The sequence below is a fragment of the Sus scrofa genome, chromosome 5, assembly GCF_000003025.6.
Source record: "Sus scrofa isolate TJ Tabasco breed Duroc chromosome 5, Sscrofa11.1, whole genome shotgun sequence".
NCBI classification, from domain to species: Eukaryota; Metazoa; Chordata; class Mammalia; order Artiodactyla; family Suidae; genus Sus; species Sus scrofa.
Genome location: NC_010447.5, coordinates 68068673 through 68080963, shown reverse-complemented (window position 1 = coordinate 68080963; position 12291 = coordinate 68068673). Strand labels below are relative to the sequence as shown.

The 12291-nt window shown below is 39.3% G+C and overlaps 1 protein-coding gene across 1 annotated transcript in view; it reads right to left on the bottom strand.

Moving 5' to 3' along the window:
- Positions 1-12291, bottom strand: part of WNK1 (WNK lysine deficient protein kinase 1) — a 141742-nt gene that overhangs the window by 61570 nt on the left and 67881 nt on the right. Inside the window, 2 exon segments of the mRNA XM_013997884.2 lie at positions 5212-5369; positions 8377-8597. Of these exon segments, the coding sequence (XP_013853338.2) occupies positions 5212-5369; positions 8377-8597 (379 nt within the window).

The window sequence follows — 12291 nt, the reverse complement described above, 5'->3', positions numbered from 1 at the left end:
CTGGGAATGGAAACCAGGAAACCGGAGCAGCAGGGGACAGTTTGCATCAGGGAGTCTCTCCATGGATAACCAACTGTGTTACCTCAATAAATGGACAATTGTTAGGCAGACTAATGCTAACAAATAGTTTAAAAAAAATTAGTAAAGGAATTCCCTGGCAGTTCAGTGGTTAAGGACTTGGCAGGGTCACTGCTGCGGCTCAGGTTTGAGCCCTGGCCTGGGAACCTAAACAAACAAATAGTTAGATTTACATCCAAAGCAAACTTCAGAGAAAGCATAATACCTCTTCCTCAAGAAGAAGGTGTGGAGTTCCCATCTTGGCACAGTGGTTAATGAATCCGACTAGGAACCATGAGGTTGCGGGTTCGATCCCTGGCCTTGCGCAGTGGGTTAACAATCCGGCGTTGCCATGAGCTGTGGTGTAGGTGGCAGACTCGGCTCGGATCCCGCATTGCTGTGCCTCTGGCGTAGGCCGGTGGCTACAGCTCCGATTTGACCCCTAGCCTGGGAACCTCCATATGCCATTGAGAGTGGCCCAAGAAATGGCAAAAAGACAAAAGACAAAAAAAAAAAAAAAAAAAAAAAAAGAAAAAAAAGGTGTATTTTAAGAGTTACTGCTACTGCTTACAAAATCACCTAAGTCACTGTGTCATGTATCATGTAGGTATGGACTCCCCATACATTTATCTCAGTACCCAAAACATGAGAAAAACTTTAGAAAACACAGGAAATAGCCCTTTTTATTCTTCATTGAAAGCCAAAAGATGGTGCTGAAATCAGGACAGCATTGTCCAGATAGGAAATATAAATGACAGCACAAAATGATAGTCTGTAGACAATAGAGAACTAAATTTTCACAGCTGAGAGAAAAAAATAAACAAATGAATGCAGCTCAGATCCTGCGTCGCTGTGGTTGTGGCCCTGATTCAACCCCTAGCCTGGGAACCTCCATATGTTAAAAAAGCAAAAACAAAACAAAACAAAACAAAAACACGGATAACCTTGAAAACATTAAACAAAACCAAAACATAAAACAAAGTGCAACAGAAAAGGCCATATATTGTATGATTCCATCTATATGAAATGTCCACAAAAGGCAAATTAGATCCACGGAGACAGAAAGTAAACTAGTGGTTGCCAGGGGCTGGGTGGAGGAGGAATGGGAAGTAACTGCTAATGGGTATGGGGTTTCTTTTTTGGGATGAAGAAAAGGTTCTAGCATTAGCAATTATGATTGCAGAACACTGTGAATGTACTAAAACCCACCAATCTTTATGCTTTAAAATGATTTAAATGGAGAATTTTATGGTATGTGAATTTTACCTTTAACCCCCCCCCCCAAACCAGAACCCATTGAAAAACTGAAAAAAGAGTTCCAGGGTCTATTAAACTAACACCAAAGACTTTTTTCATTTGAGAAGGGGATTTTTTTCTCAACTGAGCTTGAGTTTGCATTTGCAAAAAAAGATTCAATTGGGAGTTCCTGCTGTGGCACAGTGGGTTAAGGATCTTGAACTGCTGTAGCTATGAGCAAGTGCAGCTGGCATTGCTGCAGCTGTGAGCAATCGCAGCTGCAGCAAGGATTCAATCCCTGGCCTGGGAACTTCCATATGCCACAGGTATGGCAAAAAAAAAAAAAAGAAGAAGAAAAAAGATTCATTTGCCTATTAGAGTCTCAGATGCCTTATCTTAAAGATCAAATTAATGTGTTTTCTTAACTTTTATCAAATAATTCCTTAGATAAATTTTAATCTGACTTTATGGCAGTGCTGTGCTTGATAGTCTGAAGTCAAAACACTGAAACACTACTTTCAGCCCTAAGCCTCTGGTGAGTAGATTTTTAATCAATAGGATTTACTCTACATTTCACCTATTTATCCTACAGTCATTATTTTCCACTAGCTAAGCATATACAGAACAGGGATAGAATTTAATATGGGTCCACCCATAAACTTTGCATTAAAAAAATTGGTACTACCATATAATTTATAACTTGATTTCTTTAAATAGCAGTTATTTTTAGACTCCATTTTACATAAACTAAAATCCCATGATCCCCTGAGATATTTGAAGTATCAACCCTCATTTGTTTAGAGAAATAACCAGAAATTGAATTCACAAGATTAATCAGAAACACCTATCACTAGACAGCCCTGCAATGCCTAGACAGTGTCTCTAACAGCAAAGCACTGTCTGATGGTTCATAATAAAATCTACCCAATTTCAAGTTAGAAATAATGCAAGACCCACAAAGAAGGCTAGTGGCTGAGGGATACAGCAGAGAATATTTAAATACATGGCTATCTTATGTATACTTCGTTCTTCTAGTCTGTTCAATATCAAAACATTCAACACTAGCTAGAAGATAAACAAAGGATACTGGTTCATGAGCTTTTGTGTGTAAAACCCAGAATGATCACCTTAAGCAGTAATATTGGGTTTAAGATGTTATTTTGGGGGTTCCCACTGTGGCAACTAGGTTGAGGACCTGGTGTTGCTGCTGCTGTAGCATGTGTTGTGGCTGCAGCTCAAATTTAATTCTTGGCCCAGGAATATCCATATGACCCAAATGCAGCCCAAAAAGAAAAAAAAAAAAAAAAAAAAGGTGCTATTTATTCTTAGGTAATAGCAAGAATAAATATGCCTATTGAAAATTGAAAAAAGACTATTACATTAAAACCTCTTTTATTTTCATCACAGAATTAAAGTGATAGTTCTATTCTTAACAGAGAGAAAAGACTGCTGACAAATTTTAAGAGCTAATAATTTAACTACCTGCTTGCACTAAGATTCTCCTGTCTACTCCAAGTACAGAGGCTTTCTCTTTCTATTTTTTTATCTTTTCTAAGGCCGCACCTGTGGCATATGGAGGTTCCCAGGCTAGGGGCTAATCAAAGGTACAGATACAGGCCTACGCCACTGCCACAGCAACGCCAGATTGGAGCCGTGTCTGCGGATCTACACCACAGCTTATAGCAACACTGGATTCTTAACCCACTGGGCGAAGCCAGGGATCAAACCTGCAACTTCCTGGTTCCTAGTCGGATTCGTTAACCTGAGCCACAACGGGAACTCCCAAGTACAGAAGCTTTTTCTAATAAAAAAATGTTATCACTTTCGCAGATTAGTAATTATTTACAGAACTCTTCAGAGGAGAATTTTTTAGGATGTTCTGGTGTCATGTGTTTAGAATAGGAGTCAGCAACTCTGTTAAGAGCCAGATAGTGCATAATTTAAGCTTTTTGAATCACAGAGTCTGCTGCAATTACTCAACTCTGCCATCGTATGTGAAAACAAACATATAAAATAGAAACAAATTAGTGGCTATGTCATCACTTTCATCATGGACAATGAAATTTGAATTTCATATAACTTTCACATGTCATCACATATTTTTTTTGGCTGCAACCATGGCATGTGGAAGTTCCCAGGCCAGGAATTGAACCCATGCCACAGCAGCAACCCGAGCCACTGAAGTGACAACACTGGATCCTTAATCCACTGTGCCACAAGAAAACTCCACGTTATCACATTAAAAAAAAATTACTGAAGGATAGTTGATTTACAATGTTGTGTGATTTTCTGCTATATAGCAAAGTGACTCATTTACACACACACACACACACACATATATACTTTTCATATTTTTTCCATTACAGATGATCACAGATACTGAATAAGTTCTCTGCTATACAGCAGGATCTTGTTGATTATCTCCTTTACATAATAGCTTACATTTGCTAACCCCAAACTCCCAATGCTTCCATTCCCTACCTCCTCTCCTTGGCAACCACAAGTTTTTCTCTATGTTTGTGAGTCTGTTTCTGCTTTATAGTTATGTTCATTTGTGTCATACTATGGACATAAGTGATATCATATGGTATTTGTCTTTCTCTTTCTGACTTACTTCATTTTAGTATGATAATCTCTTAAGTCCATCCATGTTGTTGCAAATGGCATTATTTCATTCTTTTTAATGGCTGGGTAATATTCCATTGTATATTCTTCTTTTGAACTCTCCCTCAACCATTTAAGAATGCAAAAACCATTCTCAGCTCAGGGGCTGTACAAAAATGAGCAGCAGGCTAGATTTGGCTTATAAATCTTAGTTTGCTAATCCCTGGTTTAGAGAATGATAGAGTGAAGAAAAGTTATACATGATATATATATATATAGTAAATAAATTACACAAACCATTCTATACACAAATCATAAATTTTATAATCCTAAAATTTAAAGGTATATAGTTAGTCTCACAATCAGGTTTAATATTCAGTTTGATCTCAAGATATGTATTTACAATGTGTATTTTCAAAGTATTATCCATTTTCATAAATGTTAAGTGGAAAAGAATACCTTAGCTTAACTGAATTCTCATTTATAAAAAAAATCAATCCCCCATCCATCCACTTTGGCCATTTCTACAACTCGTTATTTCAGACTATCAGTTATTCCTGCAGGTTACTGCAAGAGCCTCTTAACTGGGTTTTTAGCTTTTAGAGTTTCATTATAAACATAAAAATTTTGTCATAAATCCACAGTTCCTCCAGTGTTCAAGTCTAATCCAAGCTTTCCTTTCCTCCCTTATCCCTTGCCTCTTCTTTTTCCTACTTTCAAACTGCAGACACATACTACAGATGCATTTCCCGCATGCAACACTATCTTAGTCTCTTCCTATTTCTTTAACACCATAACCTAAGCAAATTCAATCAGGCACTACTCCTATGTGCTTTTGTTAAATACCTATCCCATCTTTTTACACAGTATGGTAACTAACCGCCTAGTTTTTTTTGTTCCCCTTCACCTAGTTATATGAGCTCTTGAGACAGAGATTTGTATCTTAATAATATTTAATGCATAGGATCTAGAAAGAAATCTGGAACATAATAAAGACTTAAATACTTGTTGGATGAACCCATGAACTCTTACAGGCTACACTGTGTCCCCCTCCAAAAGTAATGTTAAAATTCTAATCCTCAGTATCCCAGTGTGTGACCAGATTTGGAAATAGGATCACTGAAGGTATGATCCCTGGAGTGGGGTGGACACAACTCAACATGATGGGTGTCTTTTTAAGAAAAAGAGACACAGATAGATGAGAGGTGAAATGGCATGTAATACTTTCTACCGCTGTTCCCTTTTGCATGGTTTTATGTTATCCAGCTTCTCAGATACAGCCTAAGCTCACCAGCTGCTTAGGGCAAGACTTACACTGGTCACTCGACGGTAGATCTGCGCAGCATTCTGGCACTCTGAGTAAGGGTATTCAGATGTGGCCATCTCAAGCATGCACATCCCAAAAGCATAAACGTCAACAGATTCATCGTATTTCTCCTCATACATCTCGGGGGCCATGAACTCCGGGGTACCTTAAATTAAAAGAATGATTCAAACTCAATGTGAGAAGCTGCAGACCTAAATCACAAGGAGGGAAGAAGGAGAGGGGCTGACCTGTGAGAGACAAAAGTGGAAGGGGGAGAAGAGAGAGACAAAGAAAGGGAATGAAAAAGAAAGAAAGGAGGAAGGGAGGGAGAAAGGAAGGAAGGAGGGAGGGAGAAGGGAAGAGGATTTCCCATCAGAGCTTGGCAGAAATGAATCTAACATCCATGAGGACGCAGGTTCGATCCCTGGCCTTGCTTAAGGATCCGGCATTGCCACGAGCTGTGGTGTAGGTTGCAGACGTGGCTCGGATTTGGCGTTGCTGTGGCTGTGGTGTAGGCTGGTGGCTATAGCTCCCATTTGACCCCTAGCCCGGGAACCTCCATATGCTGCAGGTGCAGCTCTAAAAAAAGACAAAGACAAAAAAAAAAAAAAAAAAAAAAAAAAAAAACCAACACAAAGGAAGGAAGGGAGGGAGGGAAGAAGGAAGGAGGGAGAGAAAGAAGGAATGAATGAGTTTCTATTGTGGGTCAGTGGGTTAAGAACCCAATATAGTGTCTGTGAGGATGTGGGCTGGATCTCTGGCCTCACTCAGTGAGTTAAGGATCCAGCACTGCCACAAGCTGCAGCGTAGGTAGCAGATGTGGCTTGGATCCAGTGTTGTGGGGGCTGTGGTTTAGACCTCAGCTGTGGCTCTGATTTGACCCATAACCTGGGAACTTCCATATGTGCAGGTGTGGCTGTAAAAAGAAAAAAGAAAAGAAAGGTAGGAAGGTGGTGGGGGAAAAGGAAAGAAATTTTGTTGGTCTGTTTCATCTATTATAGACCTTCCACTGCAAGTCCTTTACAAAACTTTAAAACTGGAACAGGACCGAGTATTTATTTACTTATTTTTTACTGTTTCAAATGAATTACTGTTATACAATGTCAGAATAGAGCCTTGCATAAAAGATAAAGTGACATAACTTATATTGAAAACAAATGGAAGGAAAAGGAAAGAGACCAGCAAGAGTAAAGTAGATGTGATGGCATGTACCTGTAAGATAGGGTGACAGGTTAAAAAAGATCAAAATACTTGTCTGCCCCCTACTGTACAGTAGCTGTTAAGGTTAAACTTATAGCTAGTCTCTTGCCAGTTAACATTCCATCTGATCAGTTTCATTTTTAAGGAGGCTTTGCAGAGAAAAGCCTGATATTCAATCTGTTTTCAAAAAATTAAAGTGTAATTACCTATAAAGGCCATGTGCCAGAGCCCTTTTCTTCACATACTTACCATTTCACATGCAGGACACAAAGCTACTGCAGATACAAGAAATACAGTAAGAGGCATTACAGCCACACAACAAAAACAATTCAGTCTGTATTTGAGTTCTTGGACTGAATCATGAGCACAGAGTGCACGATCCCACACACCAGGTTTCAATGTTTCCAAGTCTGGATACCTCAAATTATATGACACTTCTAAGAACAGGATTACCAAGGAAGGAAGAGGGAGGAAGGGAGGAAGAAAAGAAGGAAGGAAGGGAAAGGAAGGAAGGAAAGAAGTTAGACCCTCCTCAGCCAGAGATGTTTAAGATGCCAAAGACAATTAAAGAATTCTCTCCTATAAGGAAGGCAAAAAAGAAATTCAGCTTTAAATAAGTTTCATCCCAAGAATAATATTATTTTATAAGGATGTGCAAATTACTGGCATTCTATGCTTTTCTTTAAAACATAGGATTCTAAGAGTTCTTGTTGCGCACAGCAGAAACGAATCTGACCAGGAACCATGAGGTTGCGGGTTTGATCCCTGGCCTCACTCAGTGGGTTAAGGATCCTGCATTGCTATGGGCTGTGGTGTAGGCTGCAGACTCGGCTCGGATCTGGTGTTGCTGTGGCTGTGGCGTAGGCCTGTAGCTGTACCTTCCATTAGATCCCTAGCCTGAGACCCTCCATATGCCACAGGTGCGGCCCTTAAAAGCAAAACAACAACAACATAGGATTCTAGCCCATTTAAAAATGAATGGCTTTCTTACTCTTCCCATTGTTGTCACCTTTTGGTTTTTAGCAAGATTTCAAGTGTTCATATTGTCATATCCTCCTCAGAGACTGAAATTTAATCAATTATTTTTCCAGATATAACTCTATAAAGACTGAAAGGAGAGCCTTTTTCTGTAGATCAGTGATTCTCAACGGGGCGATTTGCCCCAGAGGAGATAACCAACAATGTCCAGAGACATTTTTGGTTGTAAAACTGGGGGAAAGTGGCCAAGTGTGGCATGTTACTGGCATCTAGTGAGTAGAGATCAGGGATGCTGCTAAACCATCTTATAGTGTACAAGACAGTCCTTATAACAAAGAACTGTCTAAACTAAAATGTCAATAGTAATGAGGGAGAAAACGGTTTTATTTATTTATTTATTTATTTGGCTGTTCATGTGGCATGCAGAAGTTCCCAGACCAGGGATCAAACCCATGCCACAGCAGTGACTTGAGCCACGCAGTGACAATGCCAGATTCTTAACTGCTAGGTCACCAGGTGATTCCTGGAAACTGCTTTAGATATATCTTCTGAAGAGTAGGAGTAAGAAAAGTTGATAATGAACTGTCATATTTTCACATGAAAGTTCTAACAAAGATATTTTTGAATACACATATATCCAATAGACTTTTTCAGAAACTAAATTACACATAAATTCAATTTCTTTTATGGGGAAAGTAACACGCTTTATCTGTTATACATGTAAGTGTATAATACTAGGTACCAACAAAATGACTCAGTAAGGTTGATAGTTACAGAAGCTTTTGTCAACAAAGTTCACCTTACTTCTCTTCATGTAACTTTACAAGACAACAATAATCTTCAAGATGATTCTTGAGACAAAAATACAGAGAATTCCACAATACCTCCTCGGTTCATGCTATGAATTTTTCAATGTTTATTTCATGCAATAAAAGCTCTGACTGTGTCAGGTTTCTAAATAAAAGGAATGTCAGAAAGGTACACTTGAAACATACCTATCACGCTCTTGGCAAAAGAAGCCCGCTTCAAGGTTGCCAGACCTAGGTCTCCAATCTTGACTGAGCCTGTAGGGCCAGTGATAAAGATGTTGTCACACTTAAGATCCCGGTGAATAATAGGTGGAGTTCGAGTATGAAGAAACTGAAGTCCTTTAAGAATCTGACGGCACCAGCTTCTCAAAACTTTGATCTTCATCACCTTGAACCTTTTCAGGTACCTAGAAAAGGTAAGGTAAACCAAACAGGTTATCAATGATATGTGTATACTGCTTTGAAAAATTCCATTTAATTCTAGCATAACTGAGATGGGAATATCAAATTTAGAATGTTAAGATTCAGTCACCTTAGGTTAGTGCTACTTTTAGTAAGTGGAAAAGATGGGATAACAAGTGTTTGGGAAGCAAATTCTGATAACGAAGCCCAAAAAAATAAATCCCTTAAAATTAGATCACTACTAAAAAGATTTAAAGTTAAGAAAGCAGAGTTCAACTTCCGGTAAATGGTGGAGCAACTCCTACCGGATGCAGATTACTTACAAACTCAAGAAAGAAAAAATACACACACACCACAAAACAACTACTTTAACGCTCTTGAGAGCAATCAAAATCAGGCACAAATTGGAAGGGAGTTCACACAAGGAAAAGGGAAAGCACTAGTCTGACTGTGCAGGTCACTCAAACATGGACAGAAACCTGTAGCTTTAGTAACTAAAGAATGAATATGAGGATAGACAGAGGTCGAGATGACCGCGGCATCTAAAACAGTGCTGTCCAAAAGAACTTTCTACAATGATCATATAATATCCACTAATCAAATAAGAATATTTTTGGAGTTCCCATCTGGCTCAGTGGTTAACGAATCCAATTAGGAACCATGAGGTTGCGGGTTCGACACCTTGCCTTGCTCAGTGGGTTAAGGATCTGGCGTTGCTGTGAGCTATAGTGTAGGTTGCAGACTCAGCTTGGATTCTGTGTTGCTGTGGCTCTGGCGTAGGCTGGCGGCTATAGCTCTGATTTGACCCCTAGCCTGGGAGCCTCCATATGCAGCGGCAGCAGCCCAAGAAATGGCAAAAAGACAAAAAAAAAAAAAAAAAAAAAAAAAGAATATTTTTACTTAAATTAATCATAAGGTTAGTTAAAGTAAAAAAAAATTCATTTCCTGGTTGAATTAGTCACATTTCAAGTGCTCGATTTTAAGTGAATGTGGCAAGTGGATACCATTCTGGACAGTGCATATTACAGAATATGTCTGTCAGCACAGAGAGTTCTGTTGAACAGCAGAGATCTCAAATGCAAGGGGCGGGGTGGGGTGCAGAATCCCAAAAAGGAGGTATAGAAGGGGAGCCCCAGTTCTGCATATCACTCTACCCAAATCCCTGGGTGACTTCTGAAATATGTGTATGGGTAGTAGATTCCAAGCAGCCCAGCTAATGCTAAAAGAACAAAACAGAAATTTCTGATGAATTGAGTGCAGATGCTATTTTATCTGGAAATATTTAGGGAAAAAAATGAAGAACACTAATGGTAAATATGAAAGACTACATTTTCCTATTACAATCTTTATGTTACATATGACTACTTAAAGGAAAATTTATAACACTGTATTACAGGATCTATATATTATGTAAATGTAAAATATGAAACTTATAGCATAGAGTATATAAGTATTAGAGATAAATGGGCCTATATCTGTTCAGGTTTCCTTTACTTTTATATGAAATTGTACAGTATCAACCCTAAGCATGTTGTGAAAAGTTAAAAATAATAAATGCAAGAAGTTCCCATTGTGGCTCAGTAGTAAAAAACCTGACTAGTATCCATGAGGAAACGGGTTCGATCCCTGGCCTTGCTCAGTGGGTTAAGGATTCAGCTGTGATGTAAGTGGTATTAAGTATATTCATATTACTGTGCAATCATCACCACCATCCACCTCCAGAACTCTTTTCACCTTGCAAAACTCTATAGTCATTAAAAACAATGACACTCCATTTCCCCTTCCTCTTGGCCTGGTCAACTACTACCCTACTTTCTGTCTCTATGAATTTGACTACTCTACTACCCCATTTAAGTGGAATCATACAATATCTGTCTTTTCGTGACTAGCTTATGTCAGGTAGCATAATGTCCTTAAGGTTCATTCTTGTTGTAGCATATGTCAAAATCTCCTTCCCTTTTAAAAGGGCTGAAAAATATTCTATTGTACTTATATATCACATTTTGTTTATCTACTTTTCCCTGATAAACACCTGGGATGCTTCTACCTTTTAGCTATTATGCATAATGTTGCTTTAAACGTGGGTGTTCCATTATCTCTTTGAAACTCTGCTTTCAATTCTTTTGGGTATATGCTCAGAAGTGGAATTGTTGGAGTTCCTGTTGTGGCTCAGTGGTTAACAAATCTGACTAGGAACTAGGAGGCTGTGGGTTTGATTCATGGCCTCACTCAGTGGGTTAAGGATCCGGTGTTGCCGTGAGCTGTGGTGTAGGTTGTAGACATGGCTCAGATCCCGAGTTGCTATGGCTCTGGCGTAGGCTGGCGGCTATAGCTTTGATTGAACCCCTGGCCTGGGAACCTCCATATGCTGAGGATACGGCCCTAGAAAAGCCAAAAAGCCAAAAAGCCAAAAAAAAAAAAAAAAAAAAGAAGTGGAATTGTTGAACATACAGTAATTCTATTAATTTTTTTGAGCTATAATTGACACATAACATTAGTTTTAGATATAACATAATGATTCAAAATATGTAGCTATTGTGAAGTCTAGTCAACATCCATTATCACAAAGCTACAAATTTCCTTGTGATGAGAACTAAGATCCACTTTCTTGGCAACTTTCAAATATACAGTACGGCATTATTAACTGTAGTCACCACGCTGTACATCACATTCTCAAGATTTATTTTACAACTGGAAGTTTGTACCTTTTGTTCACCTTCATCCACTTCATACCTCCTCATCCCCACTGCTGCCTATGGTAACCACCAATCTGTTCTCCGTATCTAAGAGTTTAGTGTTTTGATGTTGGTTTGTTTGTTTGTTTGCTTATTTTGCTTTTTAGGGCCGAACCCACAGCATATGGAGGTTCCCAGGCTAGGGGTGTACACCACAGCCACAGCAGTGCCAGATCTGAGCCGTGTCTGCAACCTATACCATAGCTCACAGCAAGGCCAGATCCTTAACCCGCTGAGCGAGGCTAGGGACTGAACCCACATCTCATGGTTTCCACAGATTCGTTTCCACTATGCCACGATGGGAACTCTCTGTGTTTTAGATTCCACATGTAAGTGAGATCATATGGTATTTGTCTTTCTCTGACTTATTTCACTTAGCACAATGTCCCCAAGGGTCCATCCATGTTTTGGAAGATTTTCTTCTTCTGTTTTTGTTTGTTTGTTTGTTTGTTTTTTGTCTTTTGTCTTTATAGGACCGCACCCACGGCATGTGGAGGTTCCCAGGCTAGGGGTCTAATCGCAGCTGTAGCCACTGGCCTACACACAGCCACACAAGATCCAAGCCACGTCTGTGACCTACACCACAGCTCACAGCAACGCTGGATCTTTAACCCATTGAGCGAGGCCAGGGATCGAATCCGTGACCCTATGGTTCCTAGTCGGATTCATTTCCACTGCACCACGACAGGAACTCCGGGAGATTTTCTTCTTTATGGCTGTACAGTACTTCATTGTAGATAATACACATGACACTTTCGTCATCCATTCATCTGTCAATGGACATTTAGGCTGCTTCCATTTCTTGGCTATTGAAATAATGCTGCAACAAAATGGGTGTGCATGTTGTCTTTCTGAGTTAGTATTTTTGCTTTCTTTGGATAGATACTCAGAAGTGGAACTGCTGGATCATATGGTAGTTCTATTTTTAATTTTTTGAGGAGCCTCCATACTGTTTTCCATAGTG